General features: G+C 37.2%; 1 protein-coding gene across 1 annotated transcript in view; it reads left to right on the top strand.

Annotated features, from left to right (window-relative positions):
- Positions 1-14,377, top strand: part of VAPB (VAMP associated protein B and C) — a 37,586-nt gene extending 23,209 nt beyond the window's left edge. The window contains exons 4-6 of the mRNA XM_051633537.1: positions 1,603-1,683; positions 3,162-3,338; positions 5,381-14,377. Of these exons, the coding sequence (XP_051489497.1) occupies positions 1,603-1,683; positions 3,162-3,338; positions 5,381-5,539 (417 nt within the window). The 3' untranslated portion in view covers positions 5,540-14,377. The remainder of the gene's footprint in view (positions 1-1,602; positions 1,684-3,161; positions 3,339-5,380) is intronic.

Consider the following 14,377-nt stretch of genomic DNA (forward strand, 5'->3'; position numbering starts at 1 on the left):
TGCAAGAAGGCACAAGGAATCTTTATCTAGTCTAGTGTTTGTTAGTTTGAGAGAATACTTAGTAGTTATTGAGGACACGGTAAAAACAAAAAGAAAGAAGAAAAAAAAAAAGGCCATTACTCTAAAGTGTTGGATTTGTGTGTGCTTGGATATATATGTACTACTTCAAACCAAAAAAAATAACCCCAAAAAACCTAAGCATACAGATCATGGCTTTTTTACAGTCATCTGTACAATATGCAACATCTTTGGAATAGCGTTTTAAAGCTGCAGCACTCTGCAGGGTTAAGAATTTCCCTTCTAAAAGAGATTTATGGAACTATATTGGTTTAACGGCATCAAAATAAGATCCAGTGGGAGAAACAGCAATAATAATAAAAAGTCTGCATCACTACAAAGATAAGCCAGTCTGCCTTTCTTCCTAACTCTTTAATTTTTATGAGTTACTTTATACTATGAAATATGTTATTTTGCTAGGAAGGAATGTTTTTTAGAACCTAAATGGCCTTTCAGTTTTCCAGAGCTCTGCAGACCAATATGATTTCTTTTCTAACACTTGTTCGGTTCTCAGTTTTGTTTCCACTCTCCTGATCTCTTCCTATCTTGGATAAACAGGTGAGACAAATTACTGGAGTACTATAAAGCTTTCAACACTTTGCAGGCAGCCAAGGAGCTCAAAATAGAATTCTGACTTCAGCCACAGAAGAGCTGAAGTACAGTTCAGCTATTTAGGATGAGTCAAATGCTTCTGCAAGTTGCTCAGGGGTTAGCCAAACCTGGACACCTGCTTGAGACAGGCTGAGCGAGACCTTATGACCCCAAGTACGGTCAAAGTGAGAAGTGTGTGAGAACTCGCAGGACATAGATGTGGACACTTCTTGCTGTATATCACTGCTAGGAATCAGTCTTTTCATTTCAGACTTACAGCTGGTATCAAACAAAGATTCGTGACTGTTAATTCCTATTAAAAAATATTGGAAGGAAACTTTTTACTTTTAAGGAAAAACTTCAAGGAAACTCTTAAACTCCATAGTTGAAGGGCAGAGAAGGATAGAGGGGAAGCCATCCCTTTCTGTATGTAGCACATCTGTTATTGTTTAGACATAGATGCTGAAGAATAAGGTGGTGGAAAACAAAGAGGGGGAAGAACAATGGTGTGGTTCATACCAGTCAGAAAGAAAACCTCATGAAATTAGAAAAGCTTGACTAGGAACCCTGCTGGGCAAAGACTTAAGAACTGACATTTTTGGGCTTTTGTTCTTTGCCTTCCTTTGAATGCACCATCATTTTTCTTTTTTTTTTTTTTTTTAATCGGGACCATAGCTCCCCCTATCTATGCTAATTACTCTTGCACAATTCCCAATTCTCTCATAAATAACCTCTGTAAGTTTCAGAATATTAAGAATTATTTCCTTCACAGTATCTGGTCTTTCTTTTAGGATACCAGTTGGTTATGTGTTTAGTTTCATCATGTACATGGTTAATGGTAACATCATAAATACCCATGGGGTTTTTCCTGAGTAAGGTGATATGATTTTTTTCTTAAAACACTGCATTTTCCATCTGCCTTATACTAATATATTTAATATTAAATTATTCCAGTGGAAAGAAGCAAAACCAGAAGAACTCATGGATTCGAAGCTTAGGTGTGTGTTTGAGCTACCGGCGGAAAACGATAAGCCTGTGAGTATTTTCAGATACATATTGAGTGTTTTAACTAATACCACAGTAAATCATGTAAAATGGCATGTTTATACAGCCAGCTCCATAAGAAAAAGACAGAACCCTCTGTTCCACTGCCTGGCTGGCATCATCTTGTGAAAATACAATATAAACTATTCAAAATCTTAGTGATGCTTAATGTAGCTAACAGCTAATCTGAACAATGTAAGTGGGACACAAGCACAAATAAATCTTTCAGTTCTGTTCAGATCTGTTTTCATTTAGAGAAAGATCACAGGATAAAAAATATTTTAAAAGAAAGTGGAAGATTCTGGTTGATGGATATGAAGCTCAGAGTTTATACTGCAGTTAGGATCAACACCAATATAAATTTGCCTGTCCACCACTACCCTTTGCTTCCTTGATACAACGCTGATTTTAGCAAGTAAATTGGTAGAAAGCTAGTAAGGAAGACACAGATGCAGTTAGGGATTGTATTGCAATTAGCACCTATAATATTATAGGATCCTTTTTTGTTAGGATAATTAACTCATTAATTTCTAGTGGAAGTACATACATAGTGTCAAATATAGACATGATAATGGATGGAATAAAGTGAAAAATGTTTCCTAGTATGCGGGTATGGAAAGCACAATTGTTCTACCTTGCACTGGGCAGCTTGTAATTACAACTATGTGTTATAATGTCACTATTGTAGTCTCACTGCTCTACATGCTCCAGACAGTGAACATTTGCATTAAAAACAGGTGCTTTTGTTTTAGGCCTGAGTGCTCTCTGTGTTTCCAGTTCAGTGATGTGATAAGAGGAAGGAAAAAATCTGAATTAGACAATGAAACCTAAAAGCTATTCTGTTCAGTTATAATTTTTTCTATAAAACCTAAGATTCATTAGGGCACAATAAAACACAAATAGTAAAAAGATCCTATTACTTTATTCATGTAAATAAAATCTTCATGTTAAGACTTTAGTGCCAGTTCAGGTGGGGAGAGAGTGGTTTGGTTTTCATGTGTTCTGCGCTGTAGAACATTAGGAGGATCCAGAGGCAGGAGAGAGAGGAGGGTTTGGAAGTCTGCAGCTTGCTTCCTAGCTTGGGCTGCAGGTTCCTCCATCACAGCAGAAAGACAGAAGGATGGAGAGTTGCTTCCCAGCTGTTGGGAGAGAGAGGGAGCCACCACAGTGTGGGTGCGTGGACCCCAGCAGAGGGAAATGGGAGGAAAGCACCAAGACTCCATAAGCAGACCGTGGTATAAGGACTAAAAAAATCAAGGCAATTCTGTCTGCATTTACTGCTGCTGTTTTGGTGTTTTCTGTGAAACAGAAAGGGCAAATAGATGTTACAGGGGAAAAAAAATGTTGGTTGTTTATTTTGATACAGACACGTTTCAAGTGTGCACAGCCAGTTTTACCTGATTCTCCCCCTAAATACCAGGTGTGTGGTGTTGATAACTAACTAAAATCACTCTATCCTTTTTTAACAGCATGACATAGAAATAAATAAAATTGTATCCACAACTGCAACAAAGACAGATTCCTCTGTAATGTCTAAATCAATAAGTTCTTCTTTGGATGACACTGAAGTTAAGAAAGTAATGGAAGACTATAAGAGGCTTCAAGTAGAAGTTCAGAGATTACGGGAAGAGAATAAACAGTTTAAGGTAAAGATACTTTTTCCTTTTCAGATTTACCCATTTCCTGAAAAAGAAGCCTTCCAACTTAAATGCTTGGTTACCCGACCTTGGCACAATATTGTGATATTGCATATAAGTGAAAAGATAAGTTAGGTTTCTCTCTCTAAACGGAGAAAAAGTGTTGAAATCAATGCTTCCTTTGAAAGGAGTAAACAAGTCTTGCAGTCAGAGAAACTGATCGGATATCAATCCAAAGTAATTAATTCCTTCTCTTTTTTCCTTTTCCCACCTAATTTTCTCAGTCTGAATTAAGCATTCAGTTTTGAATTTGGTCCTGTTTTCTCAAACTGATGGGAGCTTGAGGGCAGTGTTGTGCAAATACTATTTTAGTAACTGTACCTATAATATGCAGTTGAAATACCCGAAGTAAGAGACATTAATAGGAAATATGCTTCCTGTCATATCCAGCACATTGCTGTGAAATCAAGTTCTTGAGTAGCCCCTGTGCTGTAAAAATTTGGAATTTGTGACTATTGGAGCCCCAAAAAAGGAACTCTGTTCTGTCAGCTCTGAGGCTGCTTGGCTGGCTGATGCGTGAACATTTGTAAACCAGTTATGTTTTGCACATAGAAATAATACATGTATATAGCTGAGACATGGCCTTAACTTCTCCTTGTGTTCTTGTTTTGCCAGCATGTAACAATACTTGTTTTTGCAAGTCAGTCTTGAGTAGAAAGTCTACAGGAGATACTTAGAATTGAGCTGGTAGTATCTTCAAACAGTGAGCTGTTTGTTCCCTTTGTGGACTGTTAGAAAAATCTGTAACACATCAGAAAACAATGTTAAATGACTGCCAGCCACCAGGTGCTGTCAGTGTCAGGCTAGAGTCATTGCCAAAAGGAAGTTAAAATATTTTAAATGAAAGTGTTTTGTTTCTAGCAGTAAAATTACTGTATAGATAAATAACATTTTATTGTTTACACAAGTCATTTGTCCCCATCCAGAGTTACAGCATTACTGAGGTATCAGGTGGTCTGTGGCTTTTAATAAGTAAATAATTATTTAAAAGTTTTTCTCTAGAACATTAGGTGCCTCCTTATATTCAAAAGTGAAAACCACTGACATATACTGAGCCTTTAAATTTCATTTCTCTGACAAATTTTAAGGCTGCAGTAACTTTTATTGTAATTTTATTTCTTGAGTATTTTTTAATATATAGACTGGAAGGTTTTGCTTGAGTATCTTATACTTTTGCACTACAATACTGTATCACAAATTCTAACACTGCTTCAGCTGTACACAAGTTTTAGGTCACAGAAGGCTCACTTTGCCATCTCCTAAAGTGCTCTGTTTGTGGAATGGAGTGTGCTAACACAGCTGTGCTGCACAACACTTCAGATCAAGATGTAGGGAGCATCATCTCCACTTGAAATTATGATAACTGGTGTTATGATGTTATTTTGTCTGTTGTCTCATACATCTTTAAATCAAGAGAGCTGTCAAACTCCTACCAAGAAAATATCCTTATTATTGCCATTAGTTTCATGTCAATGTGTCAGCTTTAATATGATGGGGGAAATAGATTTTCCTTCAAATGCTGGTAAAATGTGCTTGTGACATCTAACTAGGGGAATTATGAGAATAATTGCCTTAAAGTTGCATATTTTTCACAACCTATCGTAGTTGTATTGGAAAGCATCCTCCCCAACAGTGCTGTATGTGCTTACAGAGCAGGTAAAGCATCTTCGTGCCTTTCCCTCCATCATTGTTTTTGAAGTTCCGGAGCTGTCTCCAGACTCTGGACAAGTATTCTCACAGGCTTCCTCATTCCTTCCCCTGTTACCTTAGTCAGCAGGAGAAAACTTTCAAGAGCATGTGAGTTTTCTCTGCTAGTCAATTCCTCTTATACCGTATTCATTATCTTCCTTCTCAGGATTGTCTAGGAAATGAAGCTCTAAATTATCTGTAAATTAGTTTTTGTCTATTTTATTATGCCCACTTAAAATAAATATAAGGATGAATATTTAAGGCCTTTCTTCAGTAGAAATAATCAGTATATTTCCCTTTAGGAAGAAGATGGACTGCGGATGAGGAAGGCACCCCAGACAAACAACCCAATATCTGCTTCTGCAGCTGTTGTCAAGGACGAAGGGCTCAGCTCCAGACTACTTGCTTTGGTGGTTTTGTTCTTTGTCTTTGGTGTAATTATAGGAAAAATAGCCTTGTAGAGGCAGCATGCTGGAAATTGTAAATTGGTTTGATGGTTCTGCCATATCATTGGATTAAATTTATTCATAACAATGTTTAAAAAAAAAAATTAATGTATGACATCTCACAGGTCTTGCCTTTAAATTACCCCTGCACAAATACTATGTAACATAATCTAGAAAGTTTAAAATGTACAATGAGTGACTGAATGAAAGAGAATATGCTTCAGTGATGAAGGGGGGGAGAAAATAATGAGTTAACACTACAATGGAATATTGTATATGTGATTTTAAACATTCTTAGACCCTCGTACATGTTGCTGGATTACCTCTTTTTAAAAAACAAAAAAAGGAAAAATAGAAAATATTCCTCTACTGCTGGAGCTGGCCCTATTGGTTGTTTGGAGTTGGGTTAGGCAGGAGGTGTTGATAACTTCTGTAAAATATGTTAATCCACCATTCTGCTCATAAATTTAACAGTTTCTGTCAGTGTCTTCAACTCTGTGCAAGTTACCAATTTCTTGGCACTTAAATGAATAGTGAGAAGCTGAAGAGAATTGTACGTGGCAGTGCTGAGTGTGCTGGGCATCATGAAGAGGCGTTTATTGACTGGTAGGACGCTCATTTGGAATAAAGGTCAATGCCTTGTTCTCATAAAGGGACCAAGCTACATTGCTGTTGGTTCATTTAGTTGAATTAAAATGTTATTCAGAGATGTTTAATGCATATTTAACTTATTTAATGTATTTCATCTCATGTTTCCTTATTGTCACAAAATTGACTAATACTATATGGTATGAAAAGGCACCTGTTTAAAGCCAGTGACTAGAACTGAAAATTTGCTGCTGTAGTGATATGAGATTCTTCTGCCTCCTGGTATTTGGGCACTACACAATTGTGGGGAGTTTTGATCATCTGAGCATTGGAGAAACAGTGGTCAGGAAACTGTTTTTGTATGTAAATAAGTCTATCTAGGGGAAAAAATATTAGTAGTAAACTAGTCCTATGCCGTAAAAGACCAATCCTGTTTGACTATGTAGCATCTTAAAAAAAAAAGACAAAAAAAAAAAAAAAAGACAAGAAAAATTAAATAAAGCCCCCAAATTAATGTTTCCTTTGTTACTTTTGTCATGTTCTCAGTTTTAGAGGTGGGGAGGAAACAGTATTCTCTGTCAACTTAGTTTTCTTATGGCATAAGGAAAGCTGCAGCTTTGTTTCAGGATGTTTTGGTGTGTTTTGTTGTTTTTTTTCAACCTTATTTTAAAATCAGTTCCAACAACACCATCCTGAGCTGGATACACAGAAGTGTTGTTCAGAGTAATTATGCTGACTGCCGAGGTACAAGGTAACTTCCCATTTTTTAGTTTGTTTGGGCTCAGTTGTTAAGATGCTTGGTAGCACGTTGAAAGTAAGATTGAGGTAATTTTGTTTCTAAGCATTCTTCTAGTACAAAATGCATAAACTCAATGGGTTTTAACAAGTTGAACTTCAGTAGATAAAATAGTTTTTGAGCATGTGAACTCTTATGTATTCTTTGATGGTAGGTTCAAAAACTATCAGTGACAGCAGTTTTTGTAACACCTTTCAGGATTAAGGTATGTCTTCTAACAGTGACTTCTTCCATTCCTTTATTACTCCTGTGATTTCTTGAGAAAGCTGTTTGCACTGCAACCTGTCTGCTACACTCATTGACCTTTATATTGGTTCCACTTCTGTCTCAAGGGTTTCCTGCTTTGCAAGTGCAAATAAGTAAAATTTGATGTGAGGTTTAATAAGAAAATAGGAAAAACTGTTAACTCTTGTGTTCAGCTTATGAACACAACTGTGGAAGTACTTCTAGAAGGTCCAACAGAAATGAGAGGTGTATCTTTAGCATTTTAAAATGGTAGTGCCTTGTCTGCTCAGGAGGGAAGTGACAGAGCTGTTAAAGTGTGCCTGTCAAGGGCAGAGGAGATGGGAGATGAGCTGGAAAGAGCAAAGCAGTGAGTTCAGTTTGGCAAATTGGGCAGAACCAATGCAAAATGATTTTTTCTGGGCAGTAGAAGCTAATGACAACTTTTACATTAAACGTTTGAGAAGAATCTTTTAAAAAAGACAAGGTTGTAAGTGATGTTGCAAAATTTATTTTCTTGGCTTTGAGAATATATTTGAGAAAGCCTTTATTGAAGGGAAACTGAGCTCTGCATTGTAAAGAGGCATAAATATGTTGATCTCACAAAAAATGTGTTATCAGAAGAGTTGAATTCCTAATTTGCTTTAAAAAAAATAAAATACATTAACTTTTTTTGAGACCCTGTTGTTCTGCTGAAAAAAACAGTCTCAAAAAAGGTTACAAAAAAAATAAATGGTTGTCTTTATAGGGTAAAGAGAGAGGATTAAAGCTTTGAACTGGTCTCTTCTGACTGTATATGTAAGAAAGTTCCAGGCAAATTTTACACACACCATTTGCTACCACAGTTGATTTTGCTGGCACAGGCAGCTCCCAGGTGAAGGGAAGAGCCAGCAGGATGTCTGTCTGCCTTCCAGTGTTCAGTAGTCACTACCTAGTGATCTGTGACAACTTGAAACAGTAATTTGTGAGCAAAGTTATTCCTGTAGTTTCCACTGCAGAATTATTAGGAAGTCCCAGAAAACAGTCATGCATTGCGAGGTGCCAGACAAATGTGTGATGAAGGAGTCCAGCAGAGGACCTCAGTTCAGGATCTGTTGGTAACAACTAGCCTGCAGCTGGGGCTGAGCCATGCTATTAGTCCTAAACAAGACTGTTGAATTGACTGCTTATATTTTGGAACTTGAGAAAATTCTTAGGCCTTTCCTACCCGTTTCTGAAAAGAGCCTTGAACAGACAGTAGCGCTGAATTGTCTGGCTAATGCTTTTGCTTTTGCTGAGCTTAAAATAAAACAACTGATTGGTGGAATCATTACCTGTCTGTTTGACCAGACCTTTGTTTCATATGCGTATCTAGAAAGAAATCCAAGGTTGTTTTCTTCCAAGGTTCCTGGAAGTCCAATCTGTAGATACATTGCAAAAATATATTGCATGGGGATAGCCTTAAGCCACCTGGACCTTTTTTAAGTTGTTATTTTCATGATGACACAAGAGCAAATGTTTTCATGAAGTATTCATAGAAAGTGAATTATTCTGGGGGGTGTTGTGTATCTCAGGAAGCTATGCATAAAACATAGAGTTTCTAAATAAGATTGTCTGGTGTCCTAACACACCAGGTATTAGAAGAATTTAATTGATACATGATAGTAGAAATCAAGTTATTACTTTAATTATTGTCCTTACTGTTATTTTAAGATGCATATTTGCATATACATTTATTGTTTATTTTTGTAAAAGCCAGTAGAAGCTGCTTAGGTAGTCCTGGTTTTGTGGAGCTTTGCACTCCTGTCTGCACTCTTAGGGCATATTTGGTATAAATGGGTATCTAAAATGCCCTGAAGCCTAGTACTAGGAAATGAATGGAAAATGGCTTCTACTATTTTAACATAGTTATCCACACCTCAAAGCAAAAACTCCATGCATGAGTGATCACAACTGTTGCTGTGCATTGGCTGCTCTTGGCTGTGAATGCACCAATGGAACGATTGCATCTGCAGGGTAGACACCCTGTTCAAGTTACTGCTGAAAAGCTTTAGGAGTTGAAGGGCACAATAATAGGTTGTGTGTCATGTTGAGAGGGATTGATGTACCATAATGTAAGATTCTAAAAATGCAGAATTGTAATAGCTGGATGGTGGTATTCCGTGTTACTTTTTTGTCCTGAAGTGCTGTTGATGGGCTACAGTTGGAACCTCACTTGCAAATTACTAGAGCTTCTTCTCTTTGATAAACTATAAAGGGTTTTTATTCACTGCACGTATAAATTTGTAAATCTTACTGCAGTCTTGACTTAGCAATCAGCATATTTACATAGTGGTGTGCACAAAAAATGGATTGTTAACGTCTTAGGACACTTGATGTTGCAGCTGGCTACAGAAAGAAAAGTGTAATCCCTTTTATTTAGAAACCATGTATGATACTTTCATCTCTTCATGGAAGCACTTCCTTAATTCTCAGGCACAATAGTGACTTAACTGTAATATGTGAAGTTTTTGAAACTATACTTCTCTTGCTCTACATGATGTCCTGACATACAGTATCCTGAGTTCTGTTTTCTATATAAAGTAACTGAGAAAAAAACAACAAATGCAACGAAAAATCCCTCTTTTTGAAATGAAAGAACATGTAAAACAAGCACTCTGAACTTCATGTTTGTCGTGGCTGTGTTACAGCTGCAACAGCACTTCACAGCAGCACTGGAGCAGCTTGGGCTGGAGAGCCACTTTTTTGTTGTTTGAAAATGGGTTAAGCATCCATTACTCAAATCCTCAAGTGAGCAAGTTGAGAAGGGGCAGGTGGCAACTGATTGCAGTGTACATAGTTGAGATTTTTATTTTTTTTCAACTGAAACACTACAAAAAAAGAAAATAATTGTGCAGGAGTGAGACTAGTTCAATGCCATCTGTGGAAGTTGCTATTCTTTGTAATCAGATACATGTCTACAAATTTAATTTACTAATTAGAAAATATTTTTATAAACCCATGTTCGGGCATTTTAGAAAGAGGAGCAACTACTGAGCAAGGCTTCTTGCTCATCTAGTGAAAAGTAACAGTTCCCTGGATATGCTTCATTAAAAGATGACAACGGGATACAATGCTAGTATAAATCATCTGTTACAGTTAGATAAACAGTGGGATTTATTGTTCAAGCAGGGAAATGCTGGTCCTTTGACCATGACCAATTAAGATTTCTTTATATTATGTTGACAGCTTCTTGTATACTGAATCACTGTGTCTAATGTGTGTCAGTGCAAAAGTGACATTACTCATTGTGCTGTTACTTCTATTTTTATTAGCTTCAGAGGACAAAGTAATTGTGTTTCCACTACTCTAGTCTGCTTAACTATAAAATTTGTTTGTTTTATTAATGGGTTGATTTTTTTTTTCCTGAATAAATAGACATTATTTTTTAAAATAACATAAGTAAGAGCCAGAAATCTCTTACATGTACTATTCTAATAAGTATGCACTTGCACGCTTCCAAAATGACTCTATATCTGTCATTTACTCACTGTTTCCTGTGGCTTCGTTTCCTTTTACAGAACTCCTTTCACATTTGTACTTTGAAGAGTAAAACTTTAAAAAACTTTACTAAACTTCCTTTTAGATTTATTTTTTTTTTGCTGTTCTGAAGCTTCTGCACAAATGAAAACTAGAAAAAGGAATGCTGAGTCTACGAGTACAGAAACTTAAAGCAAACTTGAACTTTGGATCTTTCCTCCTATGATCTGTCATTAGAAAATGGCCTTTTCCAGATGGCAAAACAAAAGAAGTTAAGAAAGCAAATGAATTAAGAAGAATTAATTGAAGCCGCATATTACAAGTTGACATTATACATCTGGCATTTCTGTTTGTGTTTCTGCACCAGTACATTTCATTCCTCTAAGTTCCTAATATCGTGATTTTTTTTTTTATTATTATTATATTTTTTTCAAGATTTTGAAGTGCCTACGAAGAACTGAGGAGAACAGCCTGGAGTAACATATTGCTCCCAGTTTAGCTATACTTCATTTTTTTTAATCAAATCTTTTTCTTCAGTGGATAAACTCACAAAATTAGAAAAGCCTCTTGAACTCCCTCATGTTTGAGTTGGCAAAATTCCCACACACAATTATCCAGACACAACTACTTTTAAGAGACCTTTATTAAGGCTGTACAAAGTCAAACACTCAAGTTAGGAAATGGCAAAACCCAAGTTTGTGGCTCTGGTTTGGCCACTTTTTTGTGAGTATACTGCACTGTCTGCTTGAGCCTTCAGGAGCTGGTCAGAAAGTGAGCCAGGGCTGTGCAGAAGGTGTCTAAAACTGCCCAGCTTTGTGTGCCTGACATTATAAAATCTTTTATTCTCTTCAGATATGTATAATTGGGTTGTTTAAAACTGAACTTAAAAAATGGGATCTTGGTATTTTGTGTATCCTGTGTGTGTGAGGACTGAATCCTGTGTTCTGCCCCTGGATACCCGTTCTTGCCCAAAGCATCAGTGTGGTGGGGAGTCACTGAGCTGGAGCAGCAGGTTCTGTTTTCACATTTCACAAGCAGGCCACACACAAGCATGATTTGAGCCAGGAATTTTTGCTTCAGTTCTGAGCACAAAAGAGCATTTCCACGAAGGCTGCCGACTCTCAGCCCAGTTTCTTTCCTGATCTATTCTGCCTGAGCTGTCAAATCTCACTCCATTCCCTCCCTCAGCCCCTTAGTTCAGTCCAAGTCATCCTTGTTCCTTCACTGCTTCTTGGCAAAAAAACTGACTTTCAGTGGAGCATCTTTAAATGGTTTTTCTTCTTTGTCTCTTTCTTCCCATCACCCTTCCAGTCTTGCTCTTCCCTGGCAGAACTCTCCCTTGACATGGATCACTCTGCTCCCAGATACCTTTTCCCACCCCAGGGAGCCACTCACCTTTCTGCTTCCTTCTTCCTCTTCACTCCATGTAGAGTTTGGAGCAGTAAGTGTTGTCAGCCATCTCCTGTCTCCAGCTTGTTTCTGTTCTAATGCAGTATATTATTTAAAGTAAAAAGTAGGCTTTTATCTTCTTCAGTGTGGATTGATTATCAAATGAAGCACTAGCTCAGTGCTGCTATATCAAAAAGTATTTTTAAACTTTTTTGTGTGTTTTGTTTCAGTGTAAGAAGTGTTTGGGAAATGGAAAGCTCAAAAAAACACTCTAAGGTATTTTTAAACGGGGCCGGGGGGAAGGTCATGAATGTGACTAATTGGAAATATGTTAATTGAGCTGTGAAGAGTTGATCAGACCCATGATTATGTTTGTCCAGCAAACCTGGCTCATGCTTTAAGTTGTGTCTGCTGGAGAAGCAGGAAATTGCAAAGGCACCTTGTCCGAGTAGCTGGTGATATTAAAGAAGCTAGAAAAAGTCATGCTGAGACCTAGTCCAAGAAGCTAAGAAGTGTATTCAGAGTGTTTGAAATTTTTTATCTGCTTTTTGGAGTGGTTAAAAATGATTAAACTTTTTAAAGGTATTATAGAAGTGAATGGGGAAGAGTTTTCCAAGATGAGCCCATTATCATTGACTTTTAGCTGGTACTGACCTGCCAGTTAATCTCTTAGCCTGGTTTTTCATCACAGGTAAAATAAAAATGTATCTGGGTTTGTGCAGTTAAAAGGAATCCAGTAGTGAGGACTAATGTTCGTTGTCTATGCCCTAGACCTGTGTTTTAATGCAGTGTTAGAGATGAAACAAAGTTATGTGGTTTTGTCTTACTTCTGTCAGATAAAGAGAAATGAATCACAGATTCATAGAAGTTGGGATCCTGAGTACATTCGAGCTAGGCAAACAGCCATGCAAACTGCTAGTAAATGTAACTGGTGCTTCCAAGGGGCACAGCTGAACAAATTCAATATCAAATCTGGTAGCGAAAACTGAATTAGAATTGGCAGTTTTCTAAGGGAAACCTGTGAAATGGCCAAAAACCCAACAGTTCTGCAGTCGAGATGGGGGACAGCTTTGGCTCACCACCCATCCTATTTCAGTGATGAAATGGAGAAATTAGATGTAAATGAATATAGAACAAATAAGAAAAAAGGAAGTAGACAGGAAGTAGACAGCAATCAACTCAAAATGAGAATTATGATGTGTAGAAAAGTAATAAGCAATATCCAAAGGGAAAGAATGATGTATGGGTTGGAGTGCTTGGAGAGGGCAATAGAACTGAAGCTGAAAGGAAATCTTTGCTGTAGGGTAGGGACCATTCCTAGATGCAGGTGGTAAAACTGCTAGTGATGATGTAAGAGAACTGGAAAGGTGATGTCATTCATTAGCACTGCTTAATATTAAAAATTAACATTTTTTAATTCAGTAGGTCTAGAAACCTTGTATCAGTGCTTCTAAGGGAGCTGCCGGGGGCAGTGTTTGAGCTGCAGATAGGGACAGTAAACAGGGCATGGCTGGGTGAAGTGCTTGACAGCCCCAGGGAAGAGATGGAACAGGAGATGAATGTTAATGAGGGAGCCTGATGTGAGTCACTTCATTCTATCTGTTTTTCACTTTTCTTTGGGATTAGAGTGAACTGAATGTATCTGGGCCCCTGCAAAGCTTGGTGTTTTCTCACACTTTCATCTTTCAGAGGGTTGTTCACGGGGAACCATAATGAAATGATGCACATAAAAGGGTTTTCCTGGGACCAGTGGTTCCAGATCATTGAAGATAGATATAAAATGACCACTGATAAAATGTCACCATTACAAAAATACCCATACCTGGACTAGAGTGAGTAAGAGCTCCATGTGTTCCCACTAGAGTCCCAGGGTAAGAGACTAATGAATAAGAATGTGTTCTTGTTTTTAATTACCATTACCAGTAAGTGATTAAACTTCTGTATGCCTCAGCTGTGATGAGAGTTGGGAATTTTGGATGTAATTTGGATATTTACATTTTAAAAGAGAAGCTGAGTAATTGGAATGAATGCAAAAAAAAAAAAAAAAGAATAAAAAATTACTAGTGGTGTGCAAATGCCTTAGAGAGGGTGATCCAGAAACTCAGCTGAATTTATCTACCAAAAATGAGAATGTCTTTGATTTCAGTGCACAAGTACCTTCATGGGGAGAAAACACTGAACACTGCAGTTCTCTGATCTTAAAAAGAGCAACACAACAAGAATGACTGACTGGCAATCGAAGCCAGGCAAATTCAAATTGGAAAAAGGCACAAATTCTTAAGAGAGAATAACTGTGTAATTTAGGAATGTTTCTCCAAAAACTGTGAACAGAACAATAAAAGTTATGATATTTATGCAAA

The sequence above is a fragment of the Apus apus genome, chromosome 15 (assembly GCF_020740795.1).
Source record: "Apus apus isolate bApuApu2 chromosome 15, bApuApu2.pri.cur, whole genome shotgun sequence".
NCBI classification, from domain to species: Eukaryota; Metazoa; Chordata; class Aves; order Apodiformes; family Apodidae; genus Apus; species Apus apus.